This window comes from Anser cygnoides, chromosome 3 (assembly GCF_040182565.1).
Source record: "Anser cygnoides isolate HZ-2024a breed goose chromosome 3, Taihu_goose_T2T_genome, whole genome shotgun sequence".
In the NCBI taxonomy this organism is placed as follows: domain Eukaryota; kingdom Metazoa; phylum Chordata; class Aves; order Anseriformes; family Anatidae; genus Anser; species Anser cygnoides.
The window spans coordinates 70,033,791-70,060,344 of record NC_089875.1 but is presented as its reverse complement, the minus strand read 5'-3'; the positions used below and the strand labels follow the sequence as shown (position 1 = coordinate 70,060,344).

Here is a 26,554-nt window from a genome sequence, read left to right as displayed (position 1 = left end):
GCACACTGGGCTGAGCCCAAGGCTGAGTAATGAAAAGCTTAATTTTTACTCTGCGTAAAATTGATCTCTTAAAGGTCTACGGTGAGCTGGCTTTGTGGGTAGGGCACTGCATGAGGATTTGGGACCTGGGCTTTTCTCCCACCTATACCCAGATTTCTTTCCTAACACCAGACAGCATTAAACCTTTCCCGTAACCCAAGTGCCTGTGAGACTGGTGTTTCTCTAATTCTGTCATGTTGTGATAACAGAAGTCCACTGCCAAGAGGAAGATTTTGACAAAGGTCGTGTAAGAACACACACACTGACCAGCAAGTTGGTTGTATGGCAATCACTGACATTTTATTGAAGTTTCCTTAGCTGAAATATAGATCCACAGTGGTTATATATTAAATATGCTATGCTTTTTTTTCAGCGTGGTCAGAGGATCAGTGCTCCTGTAGAGCTGGCCAGTGTGGGAATGGCACAAAAGCTAAAGTTTGGAGCAACACCAGCACTGCCACGATTGCCTGATGCACACACAAGGCACCTCAGCCCAGAGGAAACAGCCCTAACACACCACATCCCACACCAGACAAATTGCATGTCTGTTGGGTATCAGAGGCAGAAGGATTCCTCGTGTAAAGAACCGTGAGTGGCAAATCATCACATACCTAAGCATACACTTCACAGTGAGAAACCGCATATGGTAGTCACAGCAAAAGGATTTATTATTCTGAACCCAAATCAGACAGGGAAATAAAGCATCTCTTACCAGCCATGCTTTTAATCACCAACAAACAAGATGGAAATAGATGGTCATGTTTAGCTGAAAACAGCAGGCTGTCTGATTGAATATTTGTATCAGGCATGCACTAAATACTGAGGTAAAACTTCCAGTGAGCTCAAGAGCATGGTTATGTGAGAAGAAAGGGCAAGGCTCCTTTGATCTTTAGCATCAATACCTGTGTCATGATAAGTAAGATTGCTCTCCCCCTGCTCTGCCCTTGTGTTTGCTTCCCAGCTCTCTACACCCTTCCAACATCTGAGTGGTGCAGCTGACTCAAGGAAACATTTCTACCCTATACATTGTCTTCAGAAACAAAAGGTGCAAAATATCACTTAGCAAAGGTTTCTCCCAATATTTCTTTCATTTATTTCTTCTGTGCTTTCTGTCTTCAGCCTTCCTTAAAAACGTAATTCCTATTTCTGTCACGGCATCGCCCTTCAGCCTGTCCTGTAGGAAGGTCACTTCTGCTGCTAAGTGAACCTAGAAAGAAGCAGGTTTGATCAGTTAAGCAAAGAAATACTCCTTTTTCTTTCTTTTTTTTTTTTTTCTCCAGTGTAACAATCTTCTTATCTCTCACCACAAGAGGACCCTCTTTCACAGGCTTCATAAGAAACAGCTTTCTAGAATTTTAAAAATATCTTTCCAAACTAAGTTAATAAAAAGGAAGGTTATGTACACTGGAACTTGAATAATGTGTTAATCATCATGCCACTGTTTTGCTTTGTTCTGAGGACTTACATTTTTGAGATATTAAATTTGGAATGCCATCTGATACACTTCTGATGTTTGGGTTTTAACATTACTTGGTTCTTTCTTTCACCTGATCTGCAGTTGTGTTGCTGTGACCCGAATATGCTTTGTTTTCATACATTTGGAAAGAAACAGGGATGGCTATTACTGGTAACGCCTGTGCAGGAAAATGATACAGGATCAAGGATCAAATGAGAAGTGCAGCATGACCCCTTGGCTCTCGCCACTTTGTGTTAGCTGACTCCCCAGCTCCATCAGCCACCAAAGGAGCGCAGCTGAGACAGAGCTCAGTGAGTCAAGCTGCGTGCTTCTTCGCATCCAGGATCAGCCTGGCCCTTTCTATGCCAATATAGACATTTAATCTGAGAGAGAGGCTGAACACTACTAAGGTTATTTCAGTTATCTGAACAAGTGGTGTTGCTTTCGTGGTGTTGTGTCCCTCCCTGCTCATTACCAAAGAACAGAGAAAATAGATGTGCACTTCCTTACCATTTCCAAGGCACCTCGAATCACCCCACAGAGAAGGTTGCAATAGCAAAGGGACGCTCGCTCCGCTGGCAGCTCCTCCACAAAGTCCACCAATGGGTTTTTGTCAAGGATTAAGGAGAATTCATTACCTGCAGCGCTACTGCAGCTCACGCTGGGGGTGACCCCAAGGTACATCTTGAAAGCAACCTGCAAAAGGAGGAAACCAAGCTGAGTGGTGCAGTCAATACACCAGAAAGAAGGGATGCCATCCTAAGGGACCTGGACAAGCTTGAGAAGTGGGCCCATGTGAACCTAATGAGGTTCAATAAGTCTAACTGCAAGGTGCTGCACCTGGGCCGGGGCAATCCCGGACATAAGTGCAGACTGGGAGAGGAACTCACTGAGAGCAGCCCTGCAGAGAAGGACTTGGGCGTTCTGGTGGACGAAAAGCTTGATATGAATCAGCAGCGTGTGCTTGCAGCCCAGAAGGCCAACTACATCCTGGGCTGCATCAACACAGGAGTGGCCAGCAGGTCGAAGGAAGGGATTGTACTCCTCTACTCTGCCCTTGTGAGGCCCCACTTGGAGTGCTGCATCCAGGTCTGGGGCCCCCAGCACAAGGATGTGGGGCTGTTAAAGCAGGTCCAGAGGAGGGCTATGAAGTTGATCAGAGGGCAGGATCACCTCTCCTACAAAGACAGGCTGAGGGAGCTGGGGTTGTTCAGCCTGGAGAAGAGAAGGCTCCAGGATCAAGTCATTGCAGCTTTTCAATACTGAAAGGGGACATAAAAAAGATGGAGAGCATCTTTTTGCTCAGGCAGACAATGATAGGAAAAGGGGGAATGGTTTTAAACTAAAAGAGGGGTGATTTAGATTAGAGGTTAGGAGGAAATTCTTTACTCAGAGGGTGGTGAGGCCCTGGCACAGGTTGCCCAGAGAAGCTGTGGATGCCCCACCCCTGGAGGTGTTCAAGGCCAGGCTGGATGGGGCTTTGGGCAACCTGGTCTGGTGGGAGGTGTCCCTGCCCATGGCAGGGGGTTGGAACGGGATGGTCTCTAAGGTCCCCTTCCAACCCAAGCCATCCTATGATTCTATGAAACTCTACAGTTTGAATCTACTGGGTGCAAACTAGAGAATAAACTATAGGATGCACCATCCTGCAGACTAGCTTTGCTTGAGGTACATAGGGCTAAGGGGCAGACAGGCTTGAGATTAAACTAGATTTGTCTCTTCTGCGCTCCACTGGAACCAGAGACAGAAATCTGGAGCTATGTGTTGCTCCAGAGAAGTACAGTGTAAGGCTGCTTATTCTGTCCTTGATGTTCCTCTGCTTACAGCCCCATACAAACCAGTTTTATTGTTATAACTTGTGCTTTCTGTGGCGTCACGCTCCTCTGGGACCATTAGCTCCATATTAGGTCCTTCCCTACATTGCTGGCAACTTTGATAATCACAGCTCAGGAACTCCTGCAACTGGTGAGTGTGTGCATTTACTCTGCTCTCTATTTACAGCCAAAAAAAAAAAAAAAAGTAAAGAAAGAATAAGACTGCCGAGACTGCAAATGTATTTGATAACAGGGCATTGTGTGCTTTTCCTCTGCCCTGCTCGTGGAGGGGTCCAATGTGAGTGCATTTGTACAGACAGTGACATCATTACAGGATCTAGACAGCGCTGAAGCAGCCAGGCTGGCAGCAGGCTGTGCTTCCCTTGAAGAGCCCTCCCCTAACACACGGCTACAGACTCCTACAGCTGAAGATACAAGTGTTTTGATTTTTACCTCTTCAGGGAGTATCATCGGACATGGATGGTTTCCAAACAATGCTGAAATTCTTTATAAACCGGAGAACTGCTATTGGTTACAGTTTTATGGCTTTGCTGACGCTGGGAAGTGAACGTGTATTTTCTCTTGTTGCTTTCAGATGTCCCTGCAGCAATGAAAACTTCAGGTATGGTTTAGTATTTCTCTTCTCCCCAGCTTTTGTTTTGCTGGTCATTGGATATTTCTTGAACAGCAAGACCTGGAAGCTCTTCACAGGCTGCTGGGTGAACCCCAGAAAAATATTTCCCAAAGGGAATATCTGTCATTTCTTCTACATCTTTGGACAGATCACTTTAAATGCTCTGGTAGCCCCAGTGATGTGGCTTTCTGTGGCTTTGCTCAATGGGACTTTTTATGAATGTGCCATGAGTGGCTTGAGAAATCCTGCCTACTTAGATTCCATTTGCCGCAACAAATCTGTGAAGTGCTTTGAGGAGCTGCACAAGGTGGCCTGTGGCAAAAGCACCATGCCCTTCTCAGAGAGCGAGGAACTCAAGCTAACTCTTCAGGCACAGTCACAGGTAAGAAAAACAAATAAGAGGACCGTAGAGTTTGTACTTCTGTGATTCAGTTGTGGAAGGTGCTAAAATAAAACTGTTGGTTCCACATAAACCACATTTTGGCATGATGCAGCCCTGCCAAATAAAATAAACTTTTTGTTCAGTTTGAGCCATGATGTGTTTCCTGGGGGTCCCACTGAAGTCAGGATCAGTAAGGCCAGGTAACTTAAAGCTATCTTTCTGAAAGAAGAGAGCTCTGAAGAGAAAAACATTATTGGGTTGTTTAGGAAGCCAGATTAACAGATATCACCCAGAGGGGTCTGTTCAACTAAAAATCCATACCACAGTTTCCTTTTTTTTTTTTTTTTTTTGATACTATTATGGACACTGTAAAGAAATGTTGCATCATTAGCAGTGGGAAAATACTGGAAAATCAGATTTGTGATGCATTATTTCTTTAACTTGTTTCTATTTGCATTTCTCAAGTTTATGATGCCAGAAGAGAGCATGCTTTTGTCCTGCTTGGAAGAAGGAAGGAAGAAACACTAAAATAAAACCAAACTATGCAAAGCTAAGATAACATGATAACATTTTACTATATTTGTGTTACACTTCTGTTCGTTGCATTTTAATGTAAGTAAATTTTAAGACAAAAAAAAATCAAATCAAAACATAGGAAAAAAAAGAAAAGAAAAAGTGCTACAGAAAATGATGGAAAGATGATTGTCAGCAAAGCGCAGGAAGAAGAAACATTCTGTGGAGCCAGCAAGTTTTTGCCAGACAATTGTGTCCATCTGGAACTGTTTCCTACCCAAGACCTGGTTTTATTTTCAAGTCCTCAGGCAAATAGGACTGGAATGCAGACAAAGACTGCAGTGAAGGCAGGGCAATTTAATTGAGAGATTTAGAAAGAAGTAACAAATAGTTCTAAGACTTGCAGTTTTATGTATAGGAAATAGTGAAGAAGGAAATAATGAAGAAAGAAATAGAAAGACCAAAGGCTCAGAGTGGGAATAGCATGGGAATACATAGGTTCATTCTCCAAGCTGCAAAAGAATGAAAAGCTGCTAAAAAGAGCAATATCTCAAATACCCACAGATATCATCAGTTAGTACAAAGTGACCAGAAAATGAAAGTACATGAAGCCATTCTTCCATAACAGTCCCCCAAAACAATTGTTTGTTAGGCTTCCTGGTTTCACATATTTCCCTGAGGAAACTTTCTATAATTCCATCAGCTAAACACAGACTTTTACTGGCCATTATTTTTCCAACATCACTGCAAGTGTTCATATGAGGCAGGCTGCAACTCCCCATAGAGACAGTGCATGGGAAATCAGTTCTAATTCATATGGGTTTCTGAAACCTAAAAGATCCGTTCCACACTGGAATTTGTTCCTCTATTTGCAAAAAAAAAAAAAAAAAAAAAAAAAAAAAAATTATCTCATTTTATTTTATTTCATTTCATTTTTTTATGTCCACATTGCAGTGGAGTAGGTGAGTAAAGCTGTTGGCTAGACCAGTGGTACTCAGCATGAAAAATTGACATTCATACCCCTGCTCTCCTTAAAGAAGAACATCCTACAAAAACAATTGCTAGCACATTTTTTCTGCTCTCAGCTCTTGCTCTAATCCTGGAAGTAACTCTTTCTTTTAAAATATTCCTACCAGAATTTGCTCAAACAAAAACTTGAGAGATGCCGAAAAAACCTCGAGGGATCTCTGAAAACAGAGGAACTATTTCTAATCAGTGTGAAGACGAGTTGGGCTCCGTTTCAGTGCCAAGACAGACCTGTTGATGTGCGCACTATTTCTTTTTCCTCTTACCCTCTCCTCCCAGCATTCTCACAGGACTGGGCAAGAGGAAGATTTTAAAAGAGTTTTGGCATTAAAAAAAAAGATTTTCCTCTACAAAGGGCTGATTTGTTAATGTCAAAAAACGTTCAGAGGAATAGGTTAGATTTCAGAGAATCTCCTAGTTAAATAATTGGGGGGGGGGGGGCAGGAGAAGCTTTTTAAATTTAAGACTTTTATATTCCCACTAGTTAATTTATGTTAAAACAGGGTTTTGTTTTGTTTTAATGAAAAGGAAGTCTGAAAACAAAACACATCTAAATTGGTCACAATATAAAAAGTTGATTAATCTGAGATAAAAATCACCTACCCATGTAGTTAATCACAATTCAGAACTGTGTCTTAATGTTAAATCTTACTGGGTAATTCTATGTGATGCTTTCAGGAGATAGAAACCCTTATACCAATTGGTGATCATGACATCTTATTCGACTTGTGCACTTTTCCCTCTGTGTGACAGAATTCAGTGAGCAATTCCAATATACTACATGCCGGACCATTAAATTTTTTCAATAAATTCTCATCAAATCATCTTTAAATTGTCAAGACACTACTTCTGCTCTCAGGTCCAATCTGTTTACAGTTACACTATACAGCCATAACATTATTTGACTGATCAGTCAGACTTCTCTTGGATTTTTCTTTGTGCATGGTGGTGTTGTGGTTGAAGTCTGATTTGAGATCCTCTGTTCCTGAACCTGTCATTGCATTTGCTCTGGTCTCTTCAGCAGTTATTACTCAAGTTCTTTTCATTACAGAATCACAGAATGGTTTGGGCTGGAAGGGACCTTAAAGACTATCTAATTCCAACCCGCCCTGCCATGGGCAGGGACACCTCCCACCAGACCAGGCTGCCCAAAGCCCCATCCAGCCTGGCCTTGAACACCTCCAGGGATGGGGCATCCACAGCTTCTCTGGGCAGCCTGTGCCAGGGCCTCGCCACCCTCTGAGTGAAAAATTTCTTCCTTATATCTAAATCTCCTCTCTTTTAGTTTAAAGCCATTACTCCTTGTCCTATCACTACACTCCCTGATAAATAGGATCATTTAAAAACTGAGACAAAGCCTGTCTCTGTGGCTAGACAGTCTCTAGTATAAGCCAACTTTTTGTGGAGTTCTACCTAAAGAACAACTGTCTTTCACTTTCCTGAGAAAGAGACATCAAAATAGACAATATGGAGAAGCCTTGGCCCTGACTTCTTCTGCCTCCCTTTGGTCCAGATGTGGAAGGCCCATTAAGACTAATGGCAGGCACCAAATGAAAACTGGGAAGTGGTGTCTGGGGTAGGTCCCCTAGAGGAGCAGCAGGCCCTCTGTACAAACAGCAGTCACTGTTGGACACTGGATTTAAATAGCATTTTCACTTGGGCCTCTTTAACCTGACACCTGTTCCTTTTTTTCCCCCCAGATTTTAGGTTGGTGTGTGATAGTGACTATGGCCGTTCTCTCCCTGCTAACCACTTGCTGTGCCAGCTGCCAGTCAAAAGTCAGCCACCTCCAGCTGATGTTCTGGAGGGTGTATGCCGAGAAGGAGAAGGAGCAACTGGAGCAGACTTTCCAGCTGTATGCCACCAAGCTGAGCGAGCGAAACCTGAAGTGCTTTTTTGAGAACAAGAAACCAGAGGTTATTCCCCTGCCAGCTTTTCAGGCATGGGAAGATGCTTCCCAGATCTATTCTTTCAGCAGTAGCAAACAGCATTACAGCACAATTCACAGGCTAGTTGAAGAAGGCCAGAAAGAAATCAATGAGGAAAGAGAGACAACACTAGAATTTGTAGACAGAAGGGAAATACCATAGATCACATATATATTTTCAGCCTTTTTATATCTTGCTAATATAGCATACTTCCAGCTGATTTAATCTATATTTTTTCACAATGGTCTCTTCCTTCTTGATCACTTTCCCTCCCAGTTTTATATTTATGTCTTTTAAATTACTTCTGCACAACAGTGAAAAGACTGTAGTCCTCACTGGCACTTAAGACTCATGCTCTGCTAATGTTGCTGGCTCCAGAACAAAAGCCAAGAGAATTGAACAGTGACTTGTGGGAGGGTTTAAACAATATCCTATGTAAAAGGCCTTATAGCACACCTGTCCTATGTAAATCAAAACACTGTCATAAAGTAATACAATTCAAAATGGGTGTATAAAATAATAGAAGATGTGTGGCTTTCTGACAGTCCCCAGAAAGTCCCCAGAAAGTACCCTTCCAGTAAGTACCACCAGAAAGTGCCTTCCAGGGCACTTTCAGGTACAGCAATTTTAAATTTTTTTTTTTTATGTGGCACCAAGGCACTTGGTCACTCAATGCGTCCCAATGTCTTTGATCTCCTGTTGCACCTAAAATACCATGGATGGCCTCATTGTTCAGCCCTGGCCTTCTTGTCCCTGAGATACCTTTCTGAGACATGGAGGAGCAACCTCATTTGACAATGAGGTGCCAGGTAATTTCTTGGACAAATCTTACAGTCAAAGTGTTGGGTACCAAGAACTTGAGATTCCCAAATAGTTTGACATTTCTGTGTCTTTGTTAATAATAATAATAATAACAACAACAATAATAATAATAGTATTTTCAAACAGAACTAGAGTAGCTGCCTAAGCTTTGTTACGATACTTAAAATGCACCAGTGATATTTTGTCTCTAGAGACTACTTGGCGTTATCTTCTCCCACGGAGAACCTGGGAGGCTTCCCATCGTACTGCTACAAAGCTCCTGCCTGGAGCATATTCCAGATGCTGGCCATAGAGCTGCCTGGCATTGCTTGTACCAGGCCTGCAGCCAGCGTACAACAGAGGCCCTGGAAGAAAACTCCACATTTTAAGACAAGAAAATGTTTTTGCAGAGGGATGGTTTTGACTTTTTTTAGTGTCTAAGGGAATGTAGAACATGTCTGGAGCAGAGGAGCTGGCAGGCCAGGCAGGTGGGGTGGCAGCACAACCCCTACTTCTGGTAAAGGCCTCTCGCCTCGCAGACCTGTGCTTCAGCTCTTGCACATGGGGTTCACCATGTGGCTCTCGCACGGGTTGCCTGAGCCTTTGCAAACTCTGCGTAAAAGAGGCACAAAGTTTCTGCCAAGTTTCTTTCCCCGGGGTGACTGGGTAGGCTTTTATGCAGCATTTTACTGCCAATCTCCCTGAGTCTGCAAAGAATCATATTTTTGCACAGGTTGAATCAGGCTCTTACCAACAAACCAACATGCTTTGCCTGGCTCTTCTCATACTCTCTGAGTGTCTTCAGAAAAAAAAAAAAAAAGCAAAAAAAAAAAGCTAACTAACAACACCACAACTATCTGCATTTACAGACCATTACTTTTTAAAAATACAAAATCCAAGACCTGTTTCCACTATCTGCTTAGATTTTTTTTCTGTGTGCTTAGATTTGTTGGTCTTTGAGCAAATGTTATATTTCTTTTTATCCCAGCTGCCCCACTTTGCAGCAGACTTGGACCGTGTTGCATGCCTAAATGTACCTGCTGCACCTGAAAGCAAAGAGGCAACACTGCCAACATAAAAGTCCCAACAGCAGGCACATCTGACACCAGTAAGTCAGACCTGCAGGTGGTCACAGAACTGCAGCATTTCAATTTGCTAAGTTCATGGTAGCAAATGGCCAAAGCATGTGGGAAGCTCTGAGCATAATGGACTGTGTGATTACAACAGACTGGAAGGATGCTGTTTGTAAAAGCCCATGTCATGGATCTTCTGATCTCACTCAGAAAAATGTTTACAACCTAATCCTTATTTGTGTAACAACTTCACACTCCCTTTGATTTATTCTCTTTACCTATTTTCTTCTGACCTTCATATAATCAGTTTTGTACTTGCCAGAATGTTTATTAAAATAATAAAATGCAATTCCCAAATTAATCCCCACTAAAAGTGAGAGTGTTTTTCAGTGGTTTCCCAGAGGGAGCTACTACCTGCAGTGCTGGGTATATGGCACTGCCATCTCCACACTGCCTCATCCATTTAAACGTGCATCTCTACAACTCCATGACTCCCAGGCAGGAATAGAAGTGCTTTTGTCTGGTTTCCAGCACAGGTCTTGTACAGAGAATGTCAACAGTAAGTAGCCAGTCAGTGAAGGAGGAGGCTCTGGGTTCTGCCCAAGCTCCAAGAGCTATAGTTGTGTTCTGTGGCAAATTGGCCAAAACACAGAAAGAGGCTCCAGGTTGACCCCAGAGGCTCAGCCATTTTATTAAGCATTGATGCAGAAGATGAGAATGTTTACCACATGCAGTTTGAAAGGAAAGACTAAACCCCTTCAATCCATGAAGGTTTCTACCCCACACCTACTGAAAGAAAATCCAGGGCTACTGCTTCACTTCCCTTGCCTTATCTGTACACCTCCCTCCTTCCTGGTACCGCAGAAAACCAAAGCAACTTGGGCTGCAAAAGGGAGGACACTATGTAGGTTAAAGAGATCATCAGTAGGTATGGGGAACAAGTGGGCTGATGTAAGGATGAGGACTTCACTGTCCTGTAACAGCTGGGACACAAGGGTGAAAGTGTACGTGGCAGAAGAAGAAAAGGTAGGAGGACTGAAGGGTCCCACCTCTGGCTTAGGCAACCTTTTCTTCTTCAGGAGAGTGCTCAAAGCTCTGCATCTGAGTAGTCAGAAACATATGAAGTGGGAGTATTTCCCAGCCTGGCCTTCTTATTTCCCATGGAATGGCAAAACTGAGGTCTACTCTCTTCTTCTCCCCCTTACCTTGCTGCATGCTCACAGATGACTGGTGTTGAGGGCACCAGGAGGTGCTGGTTGAACCTACCAGTCCTCCAGCCTGGGCTGCCGGGGGGCAGGCTGTAATTACCAGCCCCATGGCATGAAACAAAGCTGGTATTTCTGGCCAGCCAGCTGCAGGGAGCTGTTTCTCCTGTACCCGCTTTTCCCTGTGCCTCACAGCCTGGTCTCTACCTCAAAGAGCAGCTGCTGAATGCTGAGTGCTGCAGTATGTGCCTCATAGGCGCCTCAGCCCCTTGCTGATGCTTGTTCCCAGGGCTGTGCTATTCTAAATGTGTTGTCTTTCCAAAATGTCTGTGATTTAATGCAATTGCCATGCGGTTCCTGGAATACTTCTATCAAAACAGACAAAAATAAAACCCAGCTTGACCCTATTTTTACAGCTAGAATCTGATTTTGGCAAATTTAACTCTGTCCCTCAAGCAGCTATTATAAAGGCTGTTTTGTATCAACATTGTCTCTGAATTAAAGTTCAGTAGCTAACACAGCAGCTCATTTTCAACACGATCCAAAACAAAGTGATCAAAAAAAAAAAAAAAAAAAAAGCAGAATCAACATTTTATCTTAGGAAACTTAGATTTTGCATTAACTCTGATGCCAATCAAATATGAATGAACAAATAAGCAGGAAATGTCTGTTCAGTTCTACTCCATGTTCTTTACCTCAGTTTACTTATTTCTTCCCCTCAGTGAGAAACCAGTTTTCTCCATTAAGTACTTTTAACTCTCCTACTACAGTACACATCTGCCCCTCTATCAAACTCCAGATCTTTGTTACGAGACAGTAACTGGTTAAATGTGCTAGGCCCTCATGTGCTTTTGATTTAATTTCAGCTGTGTTTTGCATTATGTTATGACGAATCTTTCAAAATCCTATTGTTAAAATTTCCGGTGTAAAAGAGAACTTGCAAGGAAACTATGCAAAGCCAGTAGCCGGCTTGCAGTGCAATAGAGCACCAAATTAAGGCAACATTGAAAAGCTATAAAGTTCAAATTGTTAAAAGGTCTCACTCTCATAAGTAATTTAAGTGCATATATAAATTATTCATTGAACACATAAGAAATGAATGTTTTTTTTTGAAACCAGGCTATGACTGGAGAGAAATTCCTCTAAAACTGTGATGTACAGCTTCTCTGAGGGTAAAACAACGGCCTTTCAATCTTTCTTTGGGACTCCAAAAAAAGAGGGAATTAAAACGAATGAACCATTTTGAAACTTACATCCATAAATTTGCCTCATTGCTATTTTTATGAAATGAAATAAAAAAAGAGTATCTGTTTAGACACATACATAGCCAGCCATTAAAATGAACCCATAAAAAGCAAAAAAGCACAGCTGTCTTTCTTTCAAAAATGTGTCTTGCTATTCTATGAGATTATGTGTTGCTTAACGTCAAACAAGAAATCTCTGCACTCAACAAATAAAAATGTGAGATTGCCCTTTTTGAGATTCTCATCCAGCAGCCTGTGTTTCTCCAGCAGCAAGACTAAAATTCGGTGACATTTTGATGGTGATCAGATGCATTCTACAACTACTGAAACAGTTGGGAATCCACTAACTTACCAGTCCCTGTAGTGAAGAGTTCCCAGTAGTATATACAACTCTACAAAATGTTGTATATACAAGTAATGGTGCAAAGTAACTGACACTGTTAAAAAAATAAAACTATAAAATCAGATGATATAACAAGAAGATTAATCAAGGAGGTTACTTCATCTACTTAGAAGTGGGTGGGCAGCCAAAATAACTTTTTTGCTGGCATACTTTTCATTCTTAGTACTTTTCTACAGTCAGTGTTTGGGAAGAATAAAATAATTCAAAGGCCTTGTCATGTATTCTTGATCCCATGTACTCACAAACTTTCCTTTACTCTTTACAGTGCAGCATTTCACGTTTCAGTTTACTGCTTGCCACTTAGCACAGCAATCTGCATTTCCCTCTCACTGGTGAGATCTGTAAAACAACATTTACCAGCTTTGTGAACTCTGTCATCTTCTGTCAGACTTTCATGGGTATTGTCTGGCTGCTGCCATCTGTATCACACACAAACCCCTCCTGGGGCATGGTGGCATTGTGCTATGAAAGCTTCTAGGTCTAGGATCCTAGAAGATCTAAGATTTGATATAAACCTTGAGGGTTTTGTTTGTTTGTTTGTTTTTTAAATCAGATTGGTGATGCTTGGGATCTTTTGAGGAGGGACTGAAGTAAAACCTTGATTTTTGCAGGTTTATAGTGTAAAATTATCACCCTTGTTTCATATAATTCTCTGATTCTATGAAAAGTAGTCCTCAGTTATACCCCGACCCAAACTCTGAATCCAGTGTTGGATGATATTTCTTCAGCTGAGCTTTGTTCTCAGATGGTTTCCATTCTCTTACACCAATTTGCCAGTTAGCAGAAAGCCTGTTTTTACATGGCCTGTTTTGCCTTTTTTCATTCTGTCCCAACTGCAACCATGCAAAGTCACAGCATCAACACACGGAGTCAGCGGGCACCATGGGAACTCAGTGTAGAAGGGCTCTGGCTCATCACCAAACAATGTTGGCCCTCCTTCAGTCCCATGTAAACTAGCAGTAAATCCCAGGCTCTGCAGTCTGAGTCACTGGATCACAGAAAATGACTGCCTTAGGTACAGCTTTCCTCCACTATTTATTTCTCAGTATAGCAAGCTGGCTTTATACTCCTCACTGTATGCTTTTTCCTTTGCTTCATCTCTTTCCATTTACACAGAAACATTCTCCAGCAAACACCCACAGCATGACCTTGCAGACTTCGTCTTTGCTTTCCAAAGGACTGCAGGATAACAGCTATGCATACAAGATGGTTAGCTTTAACTACTTTAACTGCTTAACTGTCTTAATTATTTTAACCTTTTAACCGGTCTTACTCTACACAGTCACCTTCAAACAGATTTCTATTTAAGAGTTAGTGCAATGAAGTATTTAAACATTTTTTTTCCTTGTTGAGAGCACAGCTACTGAAGAGTTAAAGAGGTCATGTAAAAAGTTGTGTAATTTTGAACCAGCAACTTCAACAGTGTATTTGCAGTTACTCCCTGGGTCATTTTGCTTATATTTCATAGGCATGTACATCAGAAAAATGCGCTTGAAGACTACTTCACAAATACTTGGCAAAGAAACGTGAAAACATTTTCCATATATTTTGTCTCAGAAAGAATATACTTCCACAGAACTCCTTTTTTAGTTTGCTGAAAACAGAATTTTCAAGAGCCTTTCTGTTTTAAATTTTGTTCCAATCATTCTGAGTAATATGATTTCTCTCATTAAGTGTATTTTGATGTACAACCTGTAGCAAAAGCGAAATGGTATCTTTTTCCTTACTTTGATGGTTAACTTCTCACTGTATTTTGTTGTTGAATTTCCTGTACTGGACAACGATGGTTCAGCTATACTACAGCAACTGTATATAAGGAAACCACAAGGAAATGCAAGACTCAGCAAAACAGAAATCTGGCATATATATGAAAATGAGGAGAAAACAAAGAACATACGCCACCCGAAGAAGAACATGAAATAGAACAACAAGGTGATTTTGCAGCCTGGTATCACTCTTCTAATGAGACAGCATGTTTTAATACAGTGATTGAAATGCTGCTTCCCTTATGTTTTTCATTCAGCTGACCTCAGTACCACGAGTGGATCCTCCACCCTGGACCAGCTACTGCTAAGGACAGGCTTTGTTATACATTATTCTGATTTGAGACTCCAAAGCACACTTTGCTTCAGGACAAAATGTAGTTTCTACTCTTTTATGAGCTAGCCGAATATGGCAAGCTTTTTATAATGTAACTTGCTTCTGCTTTAAACTTTGGCAGATTATGATGTGTGTGTGTCTTTTGCATGTGTGCATGTGCAGTGAATTACTTTATAGCTATACTTACAACAGGAAATGCAAAGAGGCCCTTTATTTCTATGACAGCCATCAGTTCCCCTACGACAAGTATTTTTGGAATGATAATACTACTTTCTGTCCCACCACTTCAGTCAGACGTAACTTAGGTATTTCTGAAATGGTGTGACGAATGTGAGCAGGATCACACCTTACCTGGTACCGTCCAGAATCACTTAGACATACGATACTCCTGTGCTACTAGCATGCACTGCTGCCTTAGTATTGACAGTCTGGTGTCTATACTGTATAGACTGTACAAACAGCCTGGTGTTTCCCAGCTCTGTAGTCAACATCATATTTAGCTGATGCTGCTGGTAATTCTTAAGTAATTCCCAAAAAGTATGCCAGACATACTTTTGTCTTCCAAAACAAGCCCCTGTAAACAAATCTCTGGTGTATTAACTGATTCCCTGATCTCTCCACTTAAAGCAAATGACCACCTAGCAAACAGTTCTTTGTTATAAAGTGTGGTTAATTTTTACCATTGGGAAAGCTCAGGCATATCTTCACTGACAACATTTCATAGATGAAAATCGTTAAGGACAAAATGAATCATTCACAATGATCTGAGTGGGTATCAGTCTGAGCCAACTTCATATCCACGAACTACCACCTCCTTTACAGTGTGTCTGCAGTCTAGAAGAGCTAGACATCCTATGGATTTCTCTTCAAGTTTCCCATAGACTTGCCCCTGGGGTCAAAGCTATGTCTTTAGAAACTTCATTATTGCTACTAATTTTTCTCCTAGATCTTTACTGACTGGCAGTATTGTGAAAGACTACTCAAAAGGAATTTATCCATCAAAAAGGGAGGAAGTACCCACAATTATTATTTTTTCTTTTAGTTTATTGTTAGATTGGTGGAAAGTGAGAGAAATGTTTCTCATTTTCCTTTCTTAAGTTTCTTCTCTTCCATTGCTGAGTCTTACTTTTGCAGAAAATCCTGCAGCTTCTTCCCAGTATCACCATTCTAAGGTTAAAAAATATCTGAGATAATATGGAAATGCTGAAGAGAGTTCTGATGGCAGGAATAAGGATATCAAATTTTAAGAATCTGTATGAGATACTTAAGCCATTTATGTTCCTAGGAAAGAAAAGAAACAAAAAAAAAAAGAGGGATAATAATAATTTGAAGTTATTTAATGAATAATTTGAAGTTATGACTTTAATTTGAAGTTAAATGACTTAAATTTGAAGTTAAATGACTTTAAGGTCAGTTTAGATCACGGGTCAGCACCCTTTCACAGCTCTCACTTTGTTGTCTGTGTCCTCAACTCAGATACAAAACTATTACCCATGTGAACCAGTTCTGTGTTTCTGATGATTCTTTATGTTAAACTTGCCATCATGGGTTTATCAAAACCGACTGCAAGATTCTCATCTCATTAAGCATCACATTTTTATGCTATGTTTTGGTGTTTTAGGAACTGATATTTCCTCTCAAGGAGAACCTGTATGAGCTACTGGTTGATGTGAGATTGTAAATACGGAAAAGGCTGTATTTCACACAAGGGAACCATGGGTGTGGTTGTGGAGAACAGTCTTTTTTGATGTTGTTGTCAGGACATTCATGATATAGCAAGAAATGTAGATAACTGTTCTGGAACAAACTGATGGAGGAGGAGGGAAAAGCTAAGACCATTGAAAGTGACAAAGCTCTAGAGAATGTAAATCTTATTTACCTGTGCAATCATGTCTGCGGTTTCAGAATAACTGCGACAACGTTTCACAGCTGAACGAGCTAAAAAATCATCAATCAGCCTTATGCCAATGGCGTATCCCCTAAGGGGAAAACAAAGAATGTTAACATTCAAAAAGAGGATTTTTTTTTGCATCTACCATCTCCCAAATCTGTCTCTTGTGCTTTCTCAGCAAACCACCTGCATGTTTCTGAATGAATGGTTTTGAGGACATCAGATTTTTGTGGTCTAGATTTTTATTTCTACCACGTTTTGCAGCACAGTATGATGTAGTTCATGTAGTCATATAAAGAACCATACTCCTTTAAGCATGATATTCCCTGCAAGCATCATAAGAATGATGACTATATACACATGCATATATTTATATTTACATATATGAATAAATGAGATAGCAGATATATGAGTATAATATATAAAACCATACAAATAATACACATATGAATGCAAATTAATACTGTTTTGTCACTAAAAATAGGATAGGACTACACAGGACAGGATTTTCTCCTTTCTTATGTGATCCCCAGAGTTCATCTCACACCAAGGAGAGCAAGGCAACTGCTCCTTCAAATCATAGCACTCATCTCTGGGTTGGCATGGGCTTCAGAAATTCCTGGGCACCCTCACTGCAGAGTTCTGGAGTCAGGCAAACTCACAAGAAAGGGATACACACCTTATCTCCTTCACTTTATCCTCTTATCCTTTCACCTCCTTCTTTGCTTTTCCTCCACAATTCCTTCTTTACCTTTTCTCTAATATGTTATCTCCCTCCATCTAACAGTTGCAGAACATATCCAGAAGTTTCCAATTAACATACAGTTTCAGTGTACCACCACCTTTATTTGTATTTAAAACACTACAAATTCAGAGAAACGAAGTAAAAAAGAACGAAAGTTAATGAAAATTTTCATTAAGCAAGTACATATTTCTAGCTCTCACATAAAAACAAGGGTCAGTAACAACACAGTATGCACAATATCTATGCCTGTATTGCTCCAAGCATTTTATTTTTTATTTTTTGAAATAAAAATGAAAGTTTATGAGATGGACAGAAATGTTATGAAAGAATGTGAACCAACTCTGAAATGTTTTTAAGGAATCTTTCAAGCCCATATGCGTGGATATTCTTAGTTTCTGCCTGTTTGGCAGAGGCCTCAAACCCTTTGCAGGGAAGGCGGCAGTCAATGGAGTTTCTTAGTGATTTTGTACCACATCTTTGACAAGAAGCCAAAAAGTGATCTGATGTTCAATGTGATGACAAGACAGAAAGTGTTTTTGGCAGTATGAGGTTTGAAGCTGTAGAATCTCATCAGAAAATGATGAAATATTTATTTATTGCCTAAGTATCAGTATCAATAATGTTGGTAAATGTCATCAGCAGTTAGCAAGGTATGCATTAGTGATGCACAAGATTATTTTCAATTTTTATGCCTTCGATTTGCAAAGTCAAAACAATAATAAATTGGCAAGCTGCTACTTGGCAACTATATAGTGAAAAACACCCATCTCACAACAGATTATGTATGTATATACATATCTAGAGAGATCAGAATACCTTTCCCATCTGTCACAGGTCTGCTAATCTGTTTCTTCCTCAAGATGGGCTGCTTTTATCATCACAGAAATAAGCTGATCATATTGTTTCAATGAAAACTGTTAATATTTTATCGAGTCTTTTTCTTTATTGAGAAAAACAAAAAGATCTTATAGAAACAGCTATAAGAACAAAACCACAAAGAGCAAAATATGTATCCACATTTTCCAAAACTGCCCTTTCCTAATTGCTACCATAGCATCAGATATAAGCCTATTTTTGTTGTTCTTTTTTTTTTTCTTTTCATTATTTTCATCAGAGCTGAAAGAGGTATTAATATCAAATAAAAATTTGAGGGATGTTGTCCCTTTTTAGTTGTGAATAAATTATTTTTCAAATCAATGATTTTACTCGCTTCCATCAATAGCTATTGGACTATAACTTATTTGCAAGTTTTCAGATTAAGAGTAAACTGTTTAGGTATTCTGTCTAGTATGATTGTTGTAAATCTTTGGCATGTCTGTTTTGCCTGAAAACATGAGCCCTTCTCTTCTGAGTAGCATCTTATTATACCTTCTTGTTAACTAGTTCAAAATTTCTTACTGATTTTCTGTGATACTATTTCTCCTGTGATAATGCCTAGGAATCTCAGTAAAGATGGCATGTTCCCACATAGGATCTTCATTTTCCAAAGCGGTTATCTGTATAAAAAAAACAGTTTCTCATTGACCATTTGTGCTATGTCACTCATTGCTGTATGGTCTTTTTAAAGATAAGAGGCCCACTGACCCTTAGTTGGGGAAAACAGATCCATGGTCAGAGGCTAATTGAAAGTGCCCAAGTGAAACACCTGAATTGCACCCTTAAGGAAGGTTGTTGACTACAGAAGGAGCCTGGTAGTGTGATTACTTCTTAGCATCCAAGTCACAAAACCACAGCGCTGCTAGATGAGTGGAAGCCCTGGGAAGGCCACATGGACAGTAGGCACACAAATGCATGTTATACCTAGGAAACACCTGTGAGAAGTAAAAAGCTTGAGGAGATTGAAATAACATAGATATGAAAGAAAAGAAGAGGAGAGTTTGCATGGAAGTTGAAAATGAGTGTATGAAAATAGGAGATGACATTTAGAAATCTATATTATTAACTAGCTCAACAAAGGATTAACAAGGAACAAGGGTAAACAATCAAAACAATCCTGACACCCTTCTTCTGAGAATTCAAAGGTTAATTGCTCATCATAATTCACAAATTAATGTTATTTCTGTTGACAGAATATCAAGTCTTACCCCCATGCTCTCTGTAATCTTTGACAGTGCTGGAAGTCATAAATTTAAGAGACAAATACAAAAGGTAATACACAGGTAGACAAATAGCATTATCAATGAAGCTGGATATTTAATGTAGTACTTACATTCTATCTAAACAGGTGTTGACATCTTCATCTTTTTCATAATCCTTACACAACTGGGCTACCAAAGCCCCATACGTGAGCACAAAAAGTTCTCTGCTCTGCCAGAAAAAGATGAAAATTGAAATAAATTATAATTAAATGTTTTCACGGTGTTGAGTTGCTACTGTATTAAAAGTAAACAAAAATACCATTTACATTAATAAAGAAGCTGCTGTCCTTGACATGTAATCACTGAAATCCATGATTTAAGTGACAGAGCCTGACTTGATCATCACTTTAGTTTCTGTACAGGGATTTTTGTTTGTAAGAAATACCATTTGTTGGGATAGAGCTACTTTCATTAGATACATTCTTGTGCCCTGTAACAGCACATATGAATGCCGAATTGATAAATGCTGTAAAATGCCACCCAAAATTAATGATAAGCATTTAATTGCAGGAAGAATAAATGATGCAATGAGCTATTAGTCCCTTTATAATAAGAACAACAGTATATACAGTGAAATTCCAATTCTTTCACAAAGGTATGATTGATCTGATTCAGATCATCAGCTGCCCCTCCCCCCCGCCCCAAACAAACAAATAAACAAAATAAAAGATTAAAAATTATTAGCACAGAATAATGAAAAAAATCTATAATTCAGCACAAGTGTAAAGAATAACAATGAGCAAAACAAAAAAGAATCAGTCCCATTGACATTTCCATTAGGCCTCCCCTCAGCCTGCTCTGCTCTGGGCTGAGCAAAATAAGAGACCTCAGCCACTCCTCATATGTCTTGTCCTCTATACCTTTTACCATATCTGTAGCCCTCCTTTGGACACTCTCTATTAGTTTTATGTCCTTATATTGGGAAACTTCTTTCCCCTAGGGAAGGATCCTGCCAGATCACCTCCATGGCACTACAGAACTGACTGTATTTAGCAGGAGTAGCAGCTGGCCTTTAGGCCTAAGAGATTGGCACTCATTAAATTCTTGGACAGGAATTAATTCAAGGAAGTGCTACAGGCCTGTGGCATGTGGGCAGGCTGGAGGTGCTTTTTGTTTATAGTCTGTGGAAAAATAATAGTAAATGCCAATGAAAACATAGAACAGGAAGAATGGCTTGGTGGAAAGACCTTTTCCTGCCCTCATTGCATCAACAGCTTGGAGTTTAATAAATTTTTCCATTTTAATGTCACTGTTCAAAATGTTAAGTAGCGTGGAACGATATCTGAAACTCTCCAGGGTGATAACTCCTGTTTACAATAGCATTGCACACTTTGCCAATTTCTCATTAACAAGTTCTTAATGCAGCAAGTGGATGTTGTACAGGTTCTGCATTGTTCTAGTCTCAACAAAAATCTGTGTTGTAACAAGACAAATGCCTTAGAGAAACCTAAGCAAAATATAATAACATAGTTGCATTACTGACCACTCTTTCAATGTGTTGGAGAAAGAAACTATTTATTTGACACAGTATTTTTTTTCCATAAGTTAAGGTAAGTTAACTTTAATTATATTATATTCTTATATTTCTTTTCCAGTGGAGACCTTTGTCACCCACCAAATTTTCCATTTTCAGAAATAGGTACATTGTATTAGAGCCTTCTCGAAGTTCTCCATTGCCCCCAACTCATATCAAAACTCACTCTTTCTTTGACCCTACAGCTCTCTAAGCACTTAGACCTCTGCTTCTGAGCAGACTTCAGTCTTAGAAACTTCGTGTTCATGTGTCAGGGGGTCCTGGTGGACGACAGGTTGACCATGAGCCAGCAGTGTGCCCTGGTGGCCAAGAGGGACAATGGGATCCTGGCATGCATTAAAAGGAGCATGGCCAGCAGGTCAAGGGAGGTGATCCTCCCCCTCTACTCTGCCCTGGTCAGGCCTCACCTGGAGTACTGTGTCCAGTTCTGGGCTCCCCGGTACAAAAAAGACAGGGATCTCCTGGAAAGAGTCTAGCGGAGGGCCACAAAGATGATACGGGGACTGGAGCATTTTCCCTGTGAGGAAAGGCTGAGAGACCTGGGTCTGTTCAGCCTGGAGAAAAGAGGACTGAGAGGGGATCTAATCAATGTGTATAAATACCTGAGGTGTGGGAGACAGAGGGATTTGGCCAACCTCTTTTCAGTGGTTTGTGGGGACAGGACAAGGGGCAATGTCCACAGAATGGATCACAGGAAGTTCCATGCCAATATGCAAAAGAACTTCTTCACGGTGAGGGTGACGGAGCACTGGAACAGGCTGCCCAGGGAGGTTGTGGAGCCTCCTTCTCTGGAGATATTCAAGGCCCGTCTGGACGCCTACCTGGGCAGCCTGCTCTAAGGAACCTGCTTTGGCAGGGGGGTTGGACCCGATGATCTTTTGAGGTCCCTTCCAACCCCTTCAATTCTGTGATTCTGTGATTCTGTGTTTCCTAAGCCTGTTTAGAGTTTCAGAACTAACGATAAAGTAAAAAATGCAGTTAAGTGCCCAGTTATACATTCACTTTGTTTTTGCTATCAGTTTTCTACAATTACTTATATTCTCTTTTCCTTACTGACAACTTAATCTCTCTTCAGCTTGTTATATATATACAGGTGTGTCATAATTATACTTTTGGATGCAAACATTTTCTATTCTAACATAGTACTATTGCTTTTTTTAAACCACTGTGGCCTTACTTCTATATTGCTCTTTTGTATTTATGGTAAATTATTCCTATACAGTTAGAAATTTTCAACAAAAATAGAGATTCTGAATAAACTTAGTATTAGCAGTGTGTAATGACAGTGAACACTGAAGTTCTCCATGAGAATAATTTTTTCCACTACACAGGCTCCTTCAGCACATAGGATTTCTTAAGTGATTGCCTCATCTGTAGCAAAAGCAAGTGTACCTCACCTTATGCAATATGTTATAATAAATCTATAAGACATTTAGATCAGTCATTTCCGATGTGGGGATACATTGTGAATGCAATCGAAGGTGTAGAAATCCTGATCTGGAGAACTCACTGTACCAGCTCACCCTTGGCGAATACGATGGTTTCATGGTGGCAAGAACAAAAGGATGGCTGGCAGGGGGTCCCAGGACTCACCATCTCCAGTGGGGTACAAACAGCACCACCATTCTCCCGATTCCAGCACTGAGCACAGTACAGTCCCTTGTGCAAGCCCTGTCTACTACCTCTGTCAGCTTCTGTCAACTGCCACTATCACTGTCCCATCTAACAGCAACCTCTGTCCGTCTTTGTTCACCCTCATGCTGCTTCCTGACCTGGAACATCAAGAATCTGAGCTTAGAGTCAGATCACCTAAGGACGTGAGGTTTACATGATCCCTTCTAGGTTTACATGTCCTTCTATCAGGCTTTTCCTAAAAGTTACTGACTTCGCTATATAGTCTCAACCACATTTCATGGAGGTATACACACATGAAGAATCATTACATACTATGGAAATTGGTGGCTCTGGAGGTAACAGGATAGATGATGGTACAGTTGCCGTCACTAAGATGGGGGTGCAGAAGAGAACTGAAGGTATAATGGGGAAGAGAAAAGAGATAAGCATCATATGAATGTCATATGAGAAAAACATTGTGGATAGGAGCATGTGACTGCAGAATGGTGTTGGTGACTGAAGACATCTCAGTGGGGGACCAGAACTGTGGAGGGTGCTGTGACCTTTGTTAAGAGAGTGTATATAGTCCTGAAGCTACATACAAAAGGAGTTTTCACTAATCCTGCTGACTTTTGAACTAATTGTTTATTTATTGCTATTAAAACTGACTTTGTTATCCAGACCTTTGCAAAGCGTATTGGCTGAGACAAAACTGTGTTTGTTGATGAGCGAATCCTTACTTTTAGAAACACTATGGCTAATGCCCTATGCCACTGTGATGACTAGTTCTCACTGAAAGGAATTTTGAAGCATAAAGAAATGGTATCATACAGGATGAGGTGACTCACTTCATGTTGCAGGTGATTTAAAACAGAGCAAAACATCCATTTTCCTGGAGAAGATGCTAAGTAGTAAGATTAAAACATAGGTTTCAGAAAAAATGGTTAAAAGTAAAGGGTCCTCCAAACTGAATTTTGTTATGTGAATCTTTCATATTTTAAATACCACTTGCAGAGAACAAGAAGAACAATAATTGATATCTTTAATGGCACAAAATACTCCTTTTTATGACCATGCAGCTGAAGTCCTCCTGGGAAAATTTTGCATGCTTAAAATAACTGCCTGAGCTTTAGGACAATATTAAGATGAAGGAAAAAGAAAAAAAAGAAAAAAAAGAAAAGGAAGTCTACATAACTTCTAATTGATGTAATTCTGTGCTAAATGATCAATGGTCAAAGCCAACATTTAAAGACAAGGGGTACAGTTTTGCCATTGTTTTTTCAAGATTCAGATTTCAGCCTTAAAGCCACGTGTTGAGATCCTGTGACAGTGCACTCCTCGTGCACGAAAAACTGTCACATTAGAAGGATGAAGAAGGATCGCTGCTCATGCAACACAAACCCAAAAGAAGACATGGTCTGCTATCTATGGGGCACACAGCAGGTGCCAGGTATGCTGCAGCCCCAGATGAACCAACTCTTCCTGTAATTGTTCATGTGCTAGAGACGAGGCTGGCATCACTTCTTTTCTCCAAAATAAGAACAGAGTTTTGGCTTCAGGATTCATACTGAAGGACTGTCTGAAAATAATTTCATGTCATATCTCCAGGTAGCTGGAGAGATATGAATGTATCTAAAGCAAATCTTAGCATTACTGCTCAAAATCAGACTCCAAGTCCTATGGGTTTGCCTTTTTTTTTTTTAAATGCCACATATTAATAGCTGGCAGCTTGTTGGCAGTCCACCAGAGAGCCCCACTGTAGATATAAATGCTGCCAGCACCTCTGTTCTAATACTGGCAGACTCATCCCCGTCCTTTCAAGCTATTCAGAAACACGTCTGCACAAAACACATCAATACAATAATAACTTATTTTTACTCCATGCACAATTTCAGTTGCACATCACAAAAATATCTTACTATTTTCTGGCTGTCCTGCTTTCTTCCTGGTGGCCGTGACATGCTGCTTGTGTTAACGCTTGAAATATGTGATTGTCAGCTTATAGCTTTTCTTCCTCAAGCAGCATGTTCTTCTCTCAGTTACCGCATTTTCTCGTTCCCTCCTCTAAAGTTCTCTCTTTTCTGCTCTTCTGACTTTTACATGAGATGTGCTCACTGCAATCTGTAATGCTGCTGATGCTCCTCCTATTCTCTACGTGTACTGAGCCCTTTGGGAATGTGACTGGCAGCAGATCTTCCCCTGTACACAACATAAACAACTGCTCCATCCGTAAAAATGGGCTGTAATTAAGTGCACGGTAAACATCTACAGAAAGTCAAACCAGGCAGCCTCAAGAGTTTGCAGGTCTTATTTTTTTTTAGGGACAACAAATTCATTTTGTTGTTTGTGTCAGGTTTTGGTGTCTGGAGAGTTAACAAATGCTCCCTCTCTGAAGAATAAAATCACAATTACATGATACTGATGTACAAGGTAACTAAAATTTGATCATTTTCAACTTCAAAGAGCAATAGTCTTCTATTAGCTGTGACAGCTGTAGTCTGGTGAGTTAACATTTGCCTGGGCAGGAAGATCACAGGTTACAAGCACTACTGTCATCGTGGTACTGGGTGTGCAAAGCTGGTGGGGTGGATCTAGAGCACCCAGATTCCCAGAGGAATAAACTGGGTACCCCCTACAGCTGCCAACTTTGGCAAATAGCACTTTCATAATCAATGTTTCTAGCAGATCTTACATTATTCTTAGCCCGCTATTACCCCTACTTGTAAACATCCCTGTTATGAACATCCAGGAAGGTTCACCTTACTTTTCCTATTTTCATATATGGTAATTTTGGTATTTTTAATTAGTTCAGATTTAGCACAGATTTAGGCTATGATCACTAGGAAATTTAAAAATGAATCTGATAGCTGTCTTTCCTTGTAGCACTTTTTTCCACATACATTCCCACTGAGTTCTCTCAGGAGAGCAAGTAAAAGTTTGTGGCCTCATCTAAAAGCCATGCAGTTATTAGATTCTAATTCATTAATAGATTTTGTGCCAGAGTAAAATTGCAGATATATATTTCTCCAGACACACAGAAAGCAGCAAATATGACTCATTTAGGATAAGGAAGATTATTTAAGAAAAAAATGGTAGCTTAAAATTATAAGACAAATCAACAACAAAAATAAGGACAATTATAAGCATTTTTTAGCCTTCCTTGTGCAAAATATAATGATTCTAACATCTTTCATTGTACCCACAACGAGATGGTGTGGACAACTGTACATTAAAATAAACCTCTTCCATTTTTTTTCTAGGTACTTTTCTGGCCCTGTAAAAGCTGACTCTATTGCCTAAGTGAAAATATTTAATAGGTACTTTCCATATCTAAATTTAAGTAAATTATAAAAGCCAGACATTAAAATTCTCCAGATAATCACTTGCATTTCTAAATGGAGTCAGAGATGGATTTGTTTCTCAGGTTGTCTCCAACTGGCCACAAGCACCAAATATGTCTCTCACTGCAAGAGACACTCCATATCCTGTAGGAAAATGTACTGCACTGCATTAATAAATAAATAAATAAATAAATAATCTCTAGATTATCATTAGCATAAATTATCTGCAGTAAAACCATCACAAAGCACTTAAGGCAACCCATAAGTGAACATCATTTTATTTATCTAGTTCTGAGTATAAGAACGAATTATTTCAATCTGAATGATTAATACTGAAATCATGAAGGATCACTGCAGACCAGAAGGTGCAATGTTCGGTAAAGAACACATCAGCTTTGTTTGGAAGATACTCTATGTGCATACATGTATATACCTAACTTCACATTTATAATACGATGCACTAGAGAGTATGTGCTATGTTTTGAAAGGTTTGCACACACTAGAGAAAATGTAGCAGCAATGCTCTGTCCAAACAAGCTGGGAATTAAATGGCTCCAGAGAGGGAATCAAGTCGTTGGTAGCTTGAATCCACACCTTTAGGAACAGGACAAAGCCACCTTCATAATTTTAACTGCTGTCTGACTTGCAGCCCCATGTGAATGGTAGATGTTGG

General features: G+C 40.1%; 2 protein-coding genes across 3 annotated transcripts; one reads left to right on the top strand and one right to left on the bottom strand.

Annotated features, from left to right (window-relative positions):
* Positions 1-341: 341 nt before the first annotated feature.
* Positions 342-25,466, bottom strand: TRAPPC3L (trafficking protein particle complex subunit 3L). The gene is made up of 5 exons (XM_013175541.3): positions 24,460-25,466; positions 19,464-19,561; positions 16,498-16,597; positions 2,006-2,191; positions 342-1,246 (listed from the first exon to the last, which is right to left on the bottom strand). Exons 1-5 carry the CDS (start codon positions 24,499-24,501, stop codon positions 1,127-1,129), a joined length of 546 nt encoding a protein of 181 aa, XP_013030995.2. The 5' UTR covers positions 24,502-25,466; the 3' UTR covers positions 342-1,126.
* Positions 3,394-20,060, top strand: CALHM5 (calcium homeostasis modulator family member 5). Of its 2 annotated transcripts, XR_010830406.1 has the most exons (3): positions 3,394-4,325; positions 7,565-14,450; positions 14,542-20,060. XR_010830406.1 is itself a non-coding variant. In XM_013175540.3 (2 exons), the coding sequence occupies exons 1-2, from the start codon at positions 3,786-3,788 to the stop codon at positions 7,952-7,954; spliced, it is 930 nt and encodes a 309-aa protein (XP_013030994.1). In that variant the 5' UTR covers positions 3,394-3,785; the 3' UTR covers positions 7,955-20,060. The 2 variants fall into 2 exon arrangements, 1 of the variants encoding a protein (XP_013030994.1); XM_013175540.3 differs by having other exon boundaries at positions 7,565-20,060.
* Positions 25,467-26,554: the final 1,088 nt, after the last annotated feature.